The sequence below is a fragment of the Quercus lobata genome, chromosome 8 (assembly GCF_001633185.2).
Source record: "Quercus lobata isolate SW786 chromosome 8, ValleyOak3.0 Primary Assembly, whole genome shotgun sequence".
In the NCBI taxonomy this organism is placed as follows: domain Eukaryota; kingdom Viridiplantae; phylum Streptophyta; class Magnoliopsida; order Fagales; family Fagaceae; genus Quercus; species Quercus lobata.
Window position 1 is genome coordinate 6,420,241 of NC_044911.1, and position 15,752 is coordinate 6,435,992.

Here is a 15,752-nt window from a genome sequence, read left to right on the forward strand (position 1 = left end):
GACAGTTTTATGAAATTTGGGAATTCGGTTATGTTGCAAGAAACTAAGTTCAAAGATTGAAGAGCAGGGAAGGGATCATTAAATTTTCTTTTGATGCTCAATAATTAATTGTTATATGAAAGATCAAGAGTTTGAAGTTCCTTGAGATTTGTAGACTAATCAAATTCCACAATGCCACTCAAGTCATTTGATGAAATATCAAGCTCTATAAGATTCACAAGATTAGATATTGATTTTGGAATAGAACCATAAAGCCTGTTATTTTCCAATCTAAAATTTTTAAGGAATTGCTACTTTGGAATTCATCAATTTGACTAGTGAGTTGGTTATAAGACAAGTAAACTTTGGTGAGTCTTGTGAGGTTGGTCAAAAAATTAGGAATTCTATCTCTAAGGTTGTTGAATCTTAGGTCAATAAGATTGAGATCCTTTAGCTCTGAAAGTGATGGAATTTGACCGGTGAAGTAGTTAGATCGGAGGAAAATTTGAGTAACTTTCGTGAGGTCCCCAATTGATGAGGGAATTGAACCTGCAAAATTGCAATTTTATGAGATTCAAACAATTTGCACAAACTATACATTGTAAAATGAAAGTGATTATACCATTGAGATTGTTATATTCTAGACCCAAGTATAAGAGCATCTTGAGGTTTGAAAGTGATGATGGTATCTCACCGCTAAAATGGTTGTCAGATAAATCCAAATCAGTGAGTTGTGTAAGGTTACCGAGTGATGCAATTATTGGGCCATTAAAATTGAATTGATGTAATCCCAAATTCCTTAAGAATTTTAGATTGTCAATTGATTTTGGTAATTCTCCCGAGATATTAGTGTAAGAGAGATCCAGAAACCTTAAGGGACTTGTCAAATTTACCAATGGAAAAAACCCTCTGAGTTCAATATTAGATGTTAAAGTGAGCGTAAGTAGGTTTGGTAGGCGAAAAATATCAACTGGTAATGTCCCTTGCAATTCACAGTTAAAGAGACTAAGTGTTGTCAATGAAGAAGAAAAATTCATCAAAGACCTAAGTGAAACAGAAGACATGTCAACCAAATCAAGATGAAGTTCTCTTAGCATCTTCAAATTTTTAGCAAGCCTTCTAACAACAAATGTTTCGAGACTAACAAAATGATTTTGAGAGAGATATAGTGAGGCCAATAGGGAGAGGCGCAATAAACGAAGTGGGACTTGGCCAGAAAACACACAACCTGAAAGGTTAAGATATCTCAACCTAGTAAATTGACCAAACCCAGATGAAATCAATGAAAAATCAAAGTCATTGAAAGCAAGGTTGAGATATTGCAAGTGAGAGAGAAGAAAGAGGGTACTATTGGGAGGGATGGTGCCTTGAAGCCAGCTACAACTGAGGTCAAAGCCAATCAGGTTTCCCTTCACCCTATCACAAGTAATCCCATCCCATGAGCAGTAATCAGTGCCCTTTTTCCAAGACTCCATCTTTGGATAAGAATGCTGATAACCCAAAAGGTCACAATCATAAGAAGCAAATTCTGAAAAGGTAAATAATTGCTTAAAATGGAGTAATGCTAACTGCTGGTCTTGGGAGCGCAGTGGTTTCAAAGTAGAGGCAAAAGATGATGATGATGAAGAAGTAAAAAGAGAATAGAAGAGCAGTAAGAGGTGGAAGTGTTGAGAGAGCCATATTAACCACCTCATAATTCCAAATGAGATCAGAAGTAAATATATTATGTCTTTAAAGAAGAACTGGAAGATGTATATTTTATATGAAAAGGTGATGACAACTACCTCATAGTTGTACTTGTATCTTCATTTTTTTTTTTTTATTAAATTTATTTAACTTTTATTTATCTTCTCAACAAAGCCATCATAGATTCTTTGATTTCTTAGGGCAGGTTCGTTGATTTCTTATATTCTATCATGACTTTGGCTAATGACTCAAGAAGCACTAATGTAATGGGTACCTCTTCCGCACTAATGTAATGGGTATCTCACAAACACTAACAATTTAAGTCTTAGTCTTTGCACTTGCATTTTAAGTCTTCCCATTTACTTTTTTCTTTTCGGTAACTAAGCTCATAACCCACTCACACCAGCCTCAATAACAATTTAGTAACACTATAACTGGCTAAAACCTCATTTTTTTTCCTATTTAAGCTAACTTAGCTAAGAGTATTCACTTCAACATTTTATAATAAATGGTTGAGGCTGATGCAGAATGGTTTTGATTGAGTAGATCCCTGATACCACCAAACGCATAATGGAAATGCAGTAAGACTAGATATCGTTCTAGCTAACAGTAGCCTCGAAAACTCAGGGAAAGAAGTCTGGATTCATGTGAATTTTTGTGAATTTGAGAAGTTCTCGAAGAAAAATTTTACTTGTGAATTTTTGTTGGCTTTTGTTCACCTATGCTCTTGTACACTTATTAAGGAGGCTTTAAACGAATCCCACTTGTATAGTTTTTTTTTTTTTTTGGCTGAATGCTTGTATTAGGAAGTGGTTGAAGTGACTTGAGTACTTATAAAAAGGAAATTGACTGCAATTAAAAAATCAACCTTAATGAAAGTGCTGGGGCACTCATTAACTAGACCCATGTTTTCACTTTTTTTTTTTTAAATTTGATAATTCGATAGTTATAATGGGAGATAGAAAATTTAAACTCTGAATGTTTTTATTAGAAACACTAAAAGTGTCAATTGAGCTACAAGACTCTTGGCTATAAGTTCTCATATTAGTCTTAAAAAATATTGGGAGTGGACTATTTTATGAGTTTAATTAATCAAAATATCAGATCTAACAAGAGCTATACTTTGGATTTGTCTACCTACTAATAATCCTTTAATGTGAATCGTAAGTAAAATTTTAAATTTAAAAAATTCACAAACACCTAACAAATTTACATCATATAAAAAATTGTTATCTTATAACTTTGTCTACATTAAAACATAGCTGGGTATTCACGTGAATGATTTGTCATTATTCAGATTGGTATCAAGTATTTGCGTTTATGTGTTCATCAGCACATGTGTGTTGCTTTTATAAATTTTGCCACCCTTGAAATTAAATCCCAGCTCTGCCATTGATCCTATGTCAAGTTCGTACGTACACTGATATTTTGATAAGTAAGATGTTTCTTTATTGCGGTGTTGGCGTTTTAATCCATTAAAAACACGTTTAGTCCATTAAAAACACGTTTAGTGCTTAGTGATTTTTTTTTTTGGTTGAGAAAAGTGCTTAGTGAATTCTGGTTGTTCAATAATATTTTTGTAATTTTGTTACATGCAGGCTTTATAAACACTAATAGCAGATCTGCACAATGCTCCAAAAAATTTTGACGATTTGTTTTTTTTTTTTTGGTTAAAATATTTGATGATTTTTTTTTTTTTTTCTGTTAAGTAAAAAATTAAAATAGTATATGAGACTTATAAGTATTAGTCTCAATCCCTTCTTAAAATGAAATGATTATTTTCTAATAAAATATAGTCAATACAATATATATTAAATTTTGTAAATTAAGCTATCTATATATTTGTTATTAGAAAGTGTTTTTAATTTTGTATTTTTTTTTAAGAAAATATAATATATTTTACATTCAATTACAATATAATGCGAGGTATTTTGTAAATAAATTATTGTGTGATTGGATTTTTTTTCTAGTACTTCATACAAATGGTTTGTCCTTTATACGTCTTGAATGGCTAAAGAAGGAAACATGTATAAGCAAATCCATCACTTAATATTAGGAAAAAAAAAAATACAAAACTTTAATAACATAAGAAAAATATAATTTTAGCAAGATACTTATCGATATTACACTGAAAATTTGACATAATTGTCAATTAAACAGACTCCTAAAGCATCATCAAAGAGGACAAAATGGACTGAGGTCAACTAAACAGATTGAAGTGGACTAGAGTGGACCAAAATGGACCAATGGACCAAAATAGACTAAAATAGATTGAAATAGACCAACGTGGACCGAATTGGTAAGAAGTGGACCAAATTGGATGGACAAAAGTGGACCAGATGGACTGAAGTGGATTGAAATAAAACGAATGGACTGAATGGATTGAAGTGGACCGAAAAGAATTGAATGAACCGAAATGCTATGTTGATGTGGTTCAACATGAGCATAACAATAATAAATGTTATTCTTAAGCTTTTAGGTATTATATAGATGAATTGCAGATCTTGTACACATAAGTATATGTAGGCTACAAATACAAAATACAATCACTTGCAAGAGTTCTCTCTCTCCCCAGGCAAATGGTCAAATGTCAGTTGCTGGCTTTGGCATTATAGCTCAAAATCGCTACAACTCACTTCAATTTCAATGTATGCGCCATGAGATTTAACCCAAGTTTCCATACGTAATTGCCTAGATTGGTTGTAAAAGTAACTTGAAGGAAGACTTTGGAAAGGTAAGAGGTTGTTCTGCTTCAACATTCTCTAGTCTGACCAAAAAACCCTAAAAAGTTAAATTGTGGAAGAGCATCCTAGCAATAAATTACGATACTTACAGCTTGTAGAAACATCAAAGCCATACTAAAGACAGAAAAACCTGTGGGCAGATCGCCAAATGCCACATTGTTGAGAAGGTGAAATGGATGATGATTTATATAATTGTCTAAGATGTTGGTTGAAACAAACCACTTCCTGGTAAGAGCCTTAATCAATATTGGCAACCAGGAATGGATTTACCAACACAAAGTTAATGGAAGTTACCGATAAGAAATATCAAGACTAAGCTAAGAACATATGTAATATGGAATCTTAGTTATTAATACATTTCAATTTCACAGAGGACTTTTTTTTTTCTTTTTTTTTTTTTGTGGTATCGTAAGAGACAAATTATCAAACACATGTTAGAGATATATATTAGACATATTAGCCCAATGTAATAGGCCAGCCCAGTCCTACTTGTACTAGTATAGGGTTTAGTGCCTATATGTACTCATGTTAGGGTTCATTGTAATACAGGTTTTATTACTACCTCTTATGCAATAAAGATTAGCCCTTAAGGATTCCTCCGTGACTTGCTGAACCACATAACCCTCTATGCTTCCCTTCCACATCTATTCTAGCATATACAACATGGTTATAACACATTGCGTTGCTAATAATAATACATTTACCAAACACATAGAAGGCATAAACAATGCATACAAGATTTAAGAGGTTCAATACCATTAGTATGTTTGGAAGTTTGGAGAGAAAGGAGAGTAAAGAGTAAGGGAGAAAGTAGAGGAGACTAGACGGGAGAGGAATGGTTACCCTCAATTAGATATTTTAAATTTTTTTATAGGAGATATTTTAAAAATTAAGAAAAAGGAGAATAGATATTTTAAAAATTAAGAAAAATGAGAACAGATGATCATCTAGTTGTATTAAAAATTAAGTAGGTGAGGAGAGCAGAAAAGAATGGTCATATAAATTGATATCTGTTATTAATTCATCATAGGGGTAAATTGGAAATTAAAATTTTAAAATAAATGGAATCCCTTCCCTCTTTTCCAAATTCTTCCTATTTAAAAAAATTAAAATTAAGGTACCTTGTAAAAAAATAAAATGAAAATTGGGAGGATACACAACATAGGCATAAATACGTCCTCCCCCCGCCCCAATTTAAAAAATTCCAAATAAGATTTATTAAACCCTCAATATTTCATTCATTTCTACTCCCCTCCATCCAAAAACACTATAAGTCTACGTAGACAAGTCGTGTTTGGAATGATCCACTATAATCAACAAGTTACATTGATCTTTTACTCAAGTTTTATCACACAACTTGAGCTTAGACTACAAATTAAGAGAAATACAAGCTTACCTCAATGACCTCTACAAAAACCAACTTCACCACAATAAAATCTTTCGAACAACACATTAAGAAATAATCCCAAATACCTTTGAAATACTTGCTTTAATAGGTTTCAAAGTCCATGGTAAGAGAAAGAAAAGCTCATACTCTAACGATAATCTCTCACACTTGTAACCTTCTATATTGGCCTTGAGATTTTGGGCAAAGAAGTGGTAAAAATAATTCTTCATGGGTATTGGAAGTTTCTATAGAGTAGGTCTTTGGTTTTTTCTTTTTGTGGTTGGAGAGCGGGGAGGGGGGTGGCAGCTGACAAAACTTCGACCTTCCTTGAATAAGGGTGTGTTTTCCACTTTTCCATGCCTAATCAAGGACCAGATCTAATTTTCATGTTTAAACCCTTTTTCATTTTGAATTCTAGTATTTTTATGATTATGATTTGAAATATTCCATTTTTTTTTCTTCTGATATAAAATCAATTATTCATTGATATAAAGAAAATGTTAGAAGCCAGCGCAAGACCATCCCAAACTAAATTCCAACATGCCACACAATCTTAAAAAACAAACAAAACATGGAATTCCTGTATATATATATATATATATATATATATGCTCATCATATATGAGCACGATTATTCTTTGAAGAAGTAAGCAACTTCTATACATACAAATTATTGTGCAACTTCTAAGACAAGCATATATAAAACAATAGTACAATAATATTCTAGGGAATTTTTTTTTCAAAACACATCAACCACCCCTTAATTGCTTTAATTTCATCTTCCTCTTGATGTTTAATTATTACTCCCTTCTCTTCTTTAGATACTATTCTCCTTTAACCAAGCTTACAAGCCATTGAAGTTTTCTAGACTTGGAAACAAGATATCCCAACCAAGCTTACAAGCCATTGAGGTTTTCTAGACTTGGAAACAAGATATCCCATAGCTATCCCGTACACGAATCCACATCCATACCCCATCATCACCGCCTTCCAACCAAATCCACTTGTAAACTTTAAATCGTTGTCCTCTTCAGATGATGGTGGCTCAACAATCCTACATTTCTTCGACAATGGAAATCCACACAATCCTTTGTTCCCAATGTATGAGTTGTTTTGAAATGTATTAAATTGTAGGCCTTGAGGTATGGGTCCTATAAGTTTGTTTTGTGAAAGGTTTAAAACAGCTAAAAATGTTAAACTTGTTAATTGCATTGGAATGGAGCCATTGAGCATATTTGAAGAGAGGTCTAAGGATTCAAGTAGCAACAAATTTCCCAACGATGATGGGATATAGCCAGTTAGGCTATTGTGGGAGAGGTTGAGCTCTCGAAGAAACTGAAGTTTTCCAAGTACTTTTGGAATTTTCCCATGGAACTTGTTGCATGAGAGGTCAATGGTAGTGAAGATGGTTAAGATTCTCTCTAGCTTACGTTCATGCCCTTTCCATACCACCATTACTGAGTCTTGGTAATAGTCTTCCCCAATATATTTCAATGAAACTTCATTTTCATTGACTGTTTTTATAGCTTTCAATCCTTCAAAAAAATTGGAAGTTAAATGACCCATAAAATTATTTTGAGAAAGGTCAATTATTCGCAACATAGCAAAAGATGAGTTGGCCTTGAAATCTTCAATTTGACCATAAAATCTATTGCACCTCAAGACAAGAACTTGTAGCTTTGGAAGCGCTTCCAACCAATAGGGGAATGAATCAGTTATTTTGTTATTTCCAAAGTCTAGAACTTCCAACTTTTTACAATTGACCAAAGATTGTGGTAATGACCCTTCCAATTGATTGTGATTAAAGACAAGAGTTCTCAAGCTTTTGCACTTTGCAAACATTTCAGGGATGGTTCCATGGAATCTATTTGTTCGCAAATCCATCACCGAGAGAAAATCACTCAAGTATCCCAAACATCGTGGAATCGTACCAGTTAGATTGTTAAAGGAGATATCAAGGATTTGGAGGGTTAGATTGCAAATTGAAGAAGGTATTTCCCCGGTCAATTTATTGTTTGAGATAGAAAAGAAAACCACGGAAGATGGTGGAACAGGAAAAGTTCCTTGAAGAAAGTTGGCATGAAGATCAAGATTTTCTAAATTCTCTCCTGGAATTTGCTCTATACTTGTCAGAGAGTTATGAGAAAGATTTAATGATTTCAAATTCCCTAGCTCTTTAAACATCCATTTTGGGACTTGGCCTTTGATCCTATTGTTAGATAGGTCTAAGGTGTCTAAGAACAAGGTTCTTAAGTATGGAAATTTAGTTATGTTGCAAGATGCTAGTTTCAAGTATTTAAGTTTGGGGAAGGTATACTTTAAATTGTTGTTGATGCTCAAAGACAGACTGTTATAGGATAGGTCTAGAAAATCGATTTCATTGAGCTTTGAGAACATATCAAATTCTATAGTGCCACTCAGATTATTTGAAGAAATATCAAGCTTCTGAAGTTTCACCAGATTTGAGATTGACTTTGGAACAGAGCCATTTAGCCTGTTATTATATAACAAAAGAATCTCCAATGACTTGGCATTTTGGAATTCACCAATTTGACCAATAAGGTGGTTAGAATTTAAGTCTAAATTTGTGAGTTTTGTGAGCTTGGTCAAAAAATCTGAAGTGTACCTTCAAAATTGTTGCCTCCGAGGTCCAGAAAAGTGAGATCCTTTAGATTTGAGAGTGATGATGGAATGTGGCCAATGAAGCTGTTAGATGAAAGGTAACAATAAGTAACTTTCGTGAGGTTTCCAAAGGACTCGGGTATTGATCCTGTAAAATTGCAATTCCATTAGATTCAAAAGTATTTTAAAGGATTGGATGTTGCCCACATGAAAGTGATGATGGGATCTTACCACTTAACTTGTTGCATCGGAGATTCAAGAAAGACAGGTTCTTGAGGTTTGAAAGTGATGATGGCAACTCACCAACAAAATTGTTACCTGATAAATCTAATTCAGTAATTTGCGTAAGGTTACCAAATGACGCAGGTATCAAGCCATTGAAATTGCACTGAGATAATCCCAAATGCTTTAAGAATTTTAGATTGTCAATGGAATTTGGCAATGGTCCTGAGAAACCTGTGGTAGAGACATCCAAAAACATCAAGGGATTGCTCCAATTTGTCGTTGGGAAAGCCCCTCTGAGTTCAGGATTACAAATTAAACTGAGCTCCCTTAGGTTTGGTAGGCGGAAAATGTTATATGGTAAGTTGCCATGCAATCCACAACCATTGAGACTAAGGACTGTCAAAGAAGAGGACAGATTCATCAAAGAATCAAGCAAAACAAGTGACATCTGAACACCATCAAGACGGAGTTCTCTTAGCTTGGTCAGATTTTGAACAAGCCTCCTCATGACAGATGTATTGAGACTAACTTGTTTATTGCCAGAGAGATCTAGTGAGGACAGTTTGGAGAGTTTAGATAGTTCATGTGGGACTTGACCAGAAAACTCAGAAGAAGAAAGATCAAGTTTTTCCAACTTAGCAAACTGACCAAAGCCAGATGAAATCGGTGAATTGAAGAAGTTGAAAGCAAGGTTGAGCTGTTGCAAGTTAGGGAGAAGAAAGAGGCTACTATTGGAATGAATGGTGCCTTGAAGCTCACTGCAACTAAGGTCAAGGCCAATCACGTCTCTCCCCATTGTATCACACGTAACCCCATCCCATGAGCAACAATCTCTGCCCTCCTTCCAAGACTCTTTCTTTTGATCACAGTCATCAGAATATTTGGAAGAAGAAGAAGTTGGATAAGAATGAAGTTGCTTAAATTTGAGCAACGCTGAGCTCTGCTCTTGGGAACATGATAGTGTAGAAGAAGAGGAGAAAGATGATGAAGAAGTAGGTTGAGAATGCAAGAGAAACACGAGGAAAAAGAGTTGAGAGAGACATATTATTAAGCAACCCATAGTTCTTAATGAGATTGTAAGAAATGTCTATGACTGCTTAGAATGGAGAGCCGGAATGTGGATTTTTATAGGGAAAAAGTTTGGTCTACTCCCACCACCACCAGCTTGAAAACGCGAAGGAAAAAAGGATGCAAATGGAATGTGTGTCATTTCTTTTTTTCTTATTCGTCTCTGTACTTGAAATTTTGAACAGCGAAGCACCGTCATTGTCAGCTTAACCACTATTAAAGTTTGGTAAGAATAAAAATGATGGTGACTTTTTATTTTTTAAGTCACGGTCTTTTTTATATATTATTTATTATTTTTTAAAGTCACCGTCAATTTGATATTTACCAAACTTTCTTTTTTGATAAATATGTACCAAACTTTTTTTATCTTTGAAGTCACCATCATTTTGATATGTACCCAAGTTTAATGGCAGCTGAGCTGAACATGAACATATATAAAAATGAATAAAAATATGCCAGCTGACTACTTTTTAAAAAAAAAAAACAAATAAACTCTTATAAAAAATTAGACACATAGAATGTTGTAGTTTTGTAAAACATGAAGTGAAACACTTAAAATACAGTAGAGAATTTCTGTTCATAAAAAAATTCAAAATCAAATCAAAATCGTCTTCATATTGACCAAACTTTTTTTTTTTTTGGATAGTTATGATATGCTACTAATTTTGCAGCTCAAATCCTTTCCGCCTTAAACCCCAAGCAATTGATGTGAGTTTGGAACAACGGGCTGTGGTGCTTTAATAATCATCTTTTGGCTCTTCGACGATGGGAAAAAGGAATGTCAGTCAGGTCTGTGACATTCCTGAAACAACCCTTCTAGATTTAAGTGTGGGAGTTGCCCTTTGACCTAATTAATGAGGAGGCAAGCAGTGATATTGGCAGGAGCATAGGGGAGTTGGTGGAGGTGGATTGTAAAGCGTTCAAATTGGACCAATCCAGATTCCTGCGAATACGAGTTGAAGTCCCATTGAATAAACCTCTCAAGCAAGGAGGTCCAGTGATCAGCCCGGAAGGAGAGACATCTTGAGTGGCCTTTAGGTATGAACGATTAGTTGGCTGGTGCTACAACTGTGGGTGCATTGGCCACGACCAAAAAGAATGTACGCTACCGATGGACACAGTGAATGGAGAGAAATTGTATGGTGAGTGGCTCAAAGCAGGTCCTCGGGGGCAAACAATGGAAGCAGGCGGGGAACAGAACCATGCACGTCGAAACCGAATCTTCCCAAATGCTCAACCTCAAACCACAGCAACGCCATCACCACATGAAACCGTGAAGCCAAAATCGAAAAAATCGATGGGTCAAATGAGTTTAATGCCAACTTGATATTTGCGGAGTAACAATCACGATCTCTTCATTCCCATAACGTCCCAGTTACGTTATCACAGCTCCACACAATAAATATGGCAGTTACAGGTCCATAGAAGTCTAAAATCGAAACAATTAAGTCCCACAATGGATCAGAAATTCAACATAGCTGGACATGCCAAATACGACACCATCAATTACCCCAAAATCAAAGCCCACAATAATGACCACTGAGAATCAAGGAACTGAGTTATTCTCGGTCCCAATTAGCTATGGCGCCACACAAACACACTCCCAAACCCTAAACACACCCTCACGTGACCAACCTAAAGACCCAAAAACAAAAAACACGAGGAAAAAAATCACCCGTTCCCCAGCCATAGAAAGAACCAGACCCTCATAGCCTAGCTTATTGACAGTGGGCAAAAAAAGATAGAATGAGAGCACAGACCATGGGAAGGAAGAAGGTAAGCGGACCAAGTTCAGGGACAAAACAATACAAACTGATTTACCAACGATGGAGGCTGATGCTCAGCCCCACCGATCACAATGATCACCATAAGCTGGAACTGTCGGGGGCTTTGGAACCGCCATGCAGTTGAAGCCCTTAATGAATTGGTGAGGAAAAAGGCTCCCATAATTTTGTTTCTCATGGAAACAAAATTGACTTTCTATAAAATGGAACCAATTAAAATAGAGTTGGGGTTCTCTGCTATGCTTGCTATGTCATGTGATAGCTGTAGGGGGGGGGGGGGACTAGCACTACTTTGGAAAGCACATGAAGTGACCATAGACACATAGACCTACTCACCCAACCATATTGATGTGAGAGTTCATACATATGATTCACTGTGGAGATTAACAGGGATATATGAGCACTCAGAGGAAGAACTTAAAGGCGAAACATGGAGACTTATGAGACATCTACATGCTCAAGCATCTCTCACTTAGGTATGTTTAGGTGACTTCAATGAAATCTTGTCCTCTAATGAAAAGAATGGTGGCAACCTTAGACCGATGGGAGCAATGATGGGATCCCGACAAACTCTTCTCCATTATGGGCTAATTGATTTGGGGTTCAATGGCTATCGCTTTACATGAGGAACGGTCGAGTTGGATCAGCTTTTGTTGAGGAAAGATTAGACAGGGCAGTTGCAACATTGGAGTGGAGAGAGATGTTCCCAAGAACCAAAGTGAGACACATTCCAACATCCTACTCTGACCATTATCCTATTCTGATGGACATGGATCCACCTACCCAACCCAAGCAACAAAGACACAAATTCCAGCAGTTTGAAGAGAAGTGGTAACCCATACAGATTGTGAGACAATAATTCGAGATTCTTGGAATCAAACATAGCCCCAAGGCAGCCCCATATGCTGCCTATTTGTAGAAAAAAAAATGTAGAATGAACCTTATAGCATGGAGCCGAGTCACCTTTGGGAACACCAGAACTCGGCTAGATGCAAAACAAGGAGAATTGATAGAATTGATGGAGTCCGGCTATGGGCCAAATATTGAAAAGATACACGTGGTGAAAAAGGAGATCAATGAACTCTTACACCATGAAGAGGTATTTTGGAGACAACGATAGAGATCCATATGGTTACTGGCGAGATTAAAAAATACAAAATTCTTCCACCAAAGGGCGAGCCAAAGAAGAAGGAAGAACAACATTGTGAGGTTGTATGATAGGGATGGAGTGTGGCAAACTAATGAGGATAAAATAGCCAACATAGCAGAGGAGTACTACAAGCAACTATATACATCCTCCAATTCAAGGGATGTGGAAGATATGATTGAATCAATGGACCAGGTAGCGATGGAGGGAATGGCCCAATCCTTGACCCGCACATATACAGAGGAAGAAGTGAAGATTGCTCTTTCCCAGATGCACCCATCCAAATCACCAAGGCCCGATGGTATGTCATCTTTCTTTTTTCAAAAATTCTGGCATATTGTATTGCTGCTATATTATCTGTTTTACACTCAGGAAGATACTTAAGAAAAATGAATTATGCACATTGTAAGGACACGAAAATTAGGGGCCCAAATCTACTTAGAATAGTGAAGCCTGTACCGCCTAACTAGGCCCAAACAGATAAAAATTTGTTTAAAGAGTGGATAAAATAAGTCGGGCTCAAGTCCGAAGATTCAAACAGGAAAGGAATGAACAGTAGTTAAAAACAAGTAAATTGATGGTTCTTTACAAGCTCGCCCGAGGACGATGTTTTTATGCAAGGATACACACAGTTCTCTCTCTCTTTCTTCTTACTGTTCTTGTTCTAATATCTTTTTCTTGATTTTTTCCGGCCCCTTTCATTTGGAAGTTCTCTTCCTTTATATACTCCCATGCTTCTTGCATCCTAGTCCTCTATTTGCAATCCTCTAAGTCCTCCTTAGGACACTTGTCCCATTATATTCCTGTTGAAGGTGGTAGAAGGAACTACTTAGCTATGAATCTACTGTTCAGGTCATTTCTTCATCAATGCAGCTGATAAAACTATTGCCAATCATTTAATGCGGAGGTAGTAGATGAGCTTTCACAGGAAACTTCTTTCAACTACCTCGAATCTCTCCCTAAACTCCATTCTCTCCATCCAGATTTCCAGGAGGTATTTTGTCTCTTCCCCTCCTCTCCACGGGCGACCCCCCTCTTCAGGGTAAAAGTGCTTCCTCCCGATGAACGAACGATGGTCACAGTGGTTTTATCCTTCCTCGGTCCTTGGGCCTCCACACGCATATTGTTCTCATTCCCAAAAAAATCAACCAGAATATATTACGGAGTATCTCCTTATTAGTTTGTGTAATGTTGTATCAAGGATTATATCTAAGGTTCTAGCTAACCAGATGAAACCAATTTTACCCAATGTAATATCTGACTCACAAAGTGCTTTTGTGCCTAATAGACTCATAACAGATAATACTACAGTTGCTTTTGAAATGCTCCATCGTATGAGAAACAAGAGAAAAGAAAGTACTAATTAAGCTACAAGATAGCCCTTGGTCATGTTGACCAAACTTGAGTGTTGTTTAGGTTGAAAAAAAAAAAGTATTTTATGAGACAATCTCATGATACTTCTTCTAACGACATATGTAGGTCTCATCCCATATATATGTATCCTATACGCTATGAGAAATTACACTTTACCATTATATATAAACTATTCCCCAAATTATACTTTACACCTTGACCTTTCAAAATACACAATTAGAACTTTAAATTATAACTCAAGTTACACTTTGCATCACGCCGTCAACTGAGCTATTAACTTGGACGGAAAAATATGACATTATGTGAAAAGACACAATTATCCCTTCTCTCAATTCCTTAAAAACAAATGAGAAATTATACTTTATCACCTTAAACTATATTCCCGATTACACTTTACATAACACGAGTTAATTATAATTTAAGTAGAGTGTTAACCATGCATGGTGCAGAGTGTAACTTGATATATAGTTTAAGGTAGTAAAATGTAATTACCCCAAATACTCTTTCATTAAAATCTCAACAGAAGCACTTGACTTGGAAACTCTAAATCTTTCTATTTTTTATTTTTTAATAAATAGAAATATTACTATTTTTTTTTTTGAAAGAATATTACTATTCTTTGTTGGGAAGCAAGTTGCTCAAAGATTTGATTTTATTTTTTTTCTTCTCGCTGAAAGTTGCTCAAAGATTTCGGCCATTGGAAAAATCTTCGGATAGTGTCCTTGACTTCTTGACGTGTAGAAGACTTTAGCTTATTTTGGACTATCTAGATCGACATAGTCTTCTTTTTTTTCTTTTTTTTTTCGTTATAAATCTAGATCTATAGTCGGCATCAACTAACGAAATTCTATTTAATAATAAAATTATAAAAGACTGACGAGCAGCATCGTTATTTCCATAGCCATGCTTGGTCAAAAAAAAAAAAAAAAAATTAAATAAATCCACTAATGACCGATATAGAAGGCAAGTTTTCATTTTCATTACAACTAATCACTAACCCATGTGTTGTACGGGAAAGCTAGTGTATAAAGATGTGAGCTATTCTTTTTCTCTTCCTCTTTGCATGTACATTAGGATTCCGGTTTTATAGCTTCCTATCATTGATATGAAATATTAATCTTGACATGAAACATTAATTTACATAATAAAAAATAGAAATCAAACATAAGTTTAAAATAAAATGAAGAATTAAATCTTTAACATCCTCAATTATCCATAAAATGTATGAAACACAAATTTAAAGAACTACTTAATCAATATTTAAAATAAATGGAAAGACAACTTTAAAGTGTTTTTTTGTATTTTCTTTCTTTGTTACTTCATAGTAGACACTGAATATGTCCTTTGGTTTTCCTTGAGTACAGATGTTAGTGTGAGTTGCACATTGCTTTTGAATTCTATACCTGATAAGAGAAATGACATATATTATGTTAATATCATATTAGTTATTGTGTATTTTAATATAAAAAGTAAACATTTTCATTTTGTGTACCCCTTGGGATTGGGAAGCATGCCTTTTTGTTGCAATTGTCGCACCATAAAAATTCATCTCTTGATTTTACCTTTTTACAACATACTTCGCAACAGATAAAATACCAACCAGAATTATCTATCTTAATGTTTATAATCTTCCCCTAACAGGTAAAGATAGTTTCCTAGAAATTGAATTTGATATCAATCAATTCATAATTTTATAGTTAAATTTTGTAAAAGCAGGTCTATATTACATAGAGCAA

General features: G+C 35.1%; 2 protein-coding genes across 2 annotated transcripts; both read right to left on the reverse strand.

Moving 5' to 3' along the window:
* Positions 1-155: 155 nt before the first annotated feature.
* Positions 156-1,454, reverse strand: LOC115956221 (receptor-like protein 6). Its single transcript, XM_031074660.1, has 3 exons — positions 602-1,454; positions 295-528; positions 156-205 (listed from the first exon to the last, which is right to left on the reverse strand). The coding sequence occupies exons 1-3, from the start codon at positions 1,452-1,454 to the stop codon at positions 156-158; spliced, it is 1,137 nt and encodes a 378-aa protein (XP_030930520.1).
* A 5,206-nt stretch (positions 1,455-6,660) lies between these two features.
* Positions 6,661-9,703, reverse strand: LOC115956222 (receptor-like protein 9DC3). Its single transcript, XM_031074661.1, has 4 exons — positions 8,650-9,703; positions 8,423-8,566; positions 7,940-8,030; positions 6,661-7,816 (listed from the first exon to the last, which is right to left on the reverse strand). Exons 1-4 carry the CDS (start codon positions 9,701-9,703, stop codon positions 6,661-6,663), a joined length of 2,445 nt encoding a protein of 814 aa, XP_030930521.1.
* Positions 9,704-15,752: the final 6,049 nt, after the last annotated feature.

Excerpts from the sequence above, each read along its gene's own strand:
- LOC115956221 (XM_031074660.1), bottom strand. The coding sequence starts at position 1,454 with ATGGAGTCTTGGAAAAAGGGCACTGATTACTGCTCATGGGATGGGATT. Across the intron at positions 529-601 it reads AGAATATAACAATCTCAATG|GTTCAATTCCCTCATCAATT; the intron begins GTATAATCACTT and ends GCAATTTTGCAG. Across the intron at positions 206-294 it reads TCAAATTGATGAATTCCAAA|AGCTTGATATTTCATCAAAT; the intron begins GTAGCAATTCCT and ends TGAATCTTATAG.
- LOC115956222 (XM_031074661.1), bottom strand. The coding sequence starts at position 9,703 with ATGGGTTGCTTAATAATATGTCTCTCTCAACTCTTTTTCCTCGTGTTT. Across the intron at positions 8,567-8,649 it reads CCGATGCAACAAGTTAAGTG|GATCAATACCCGAGTCCTTT; the intron begins GTAAGATCCCAT and ends GCAATTTTACAG. Across the intron at positions 7,817-7,939 it reads TTGAAATCATTAAATCTTTC|CTCAAACAATAAATTGACCG; the intron begins TCATAACTCTCT and ends TTTCTTTTCTAT.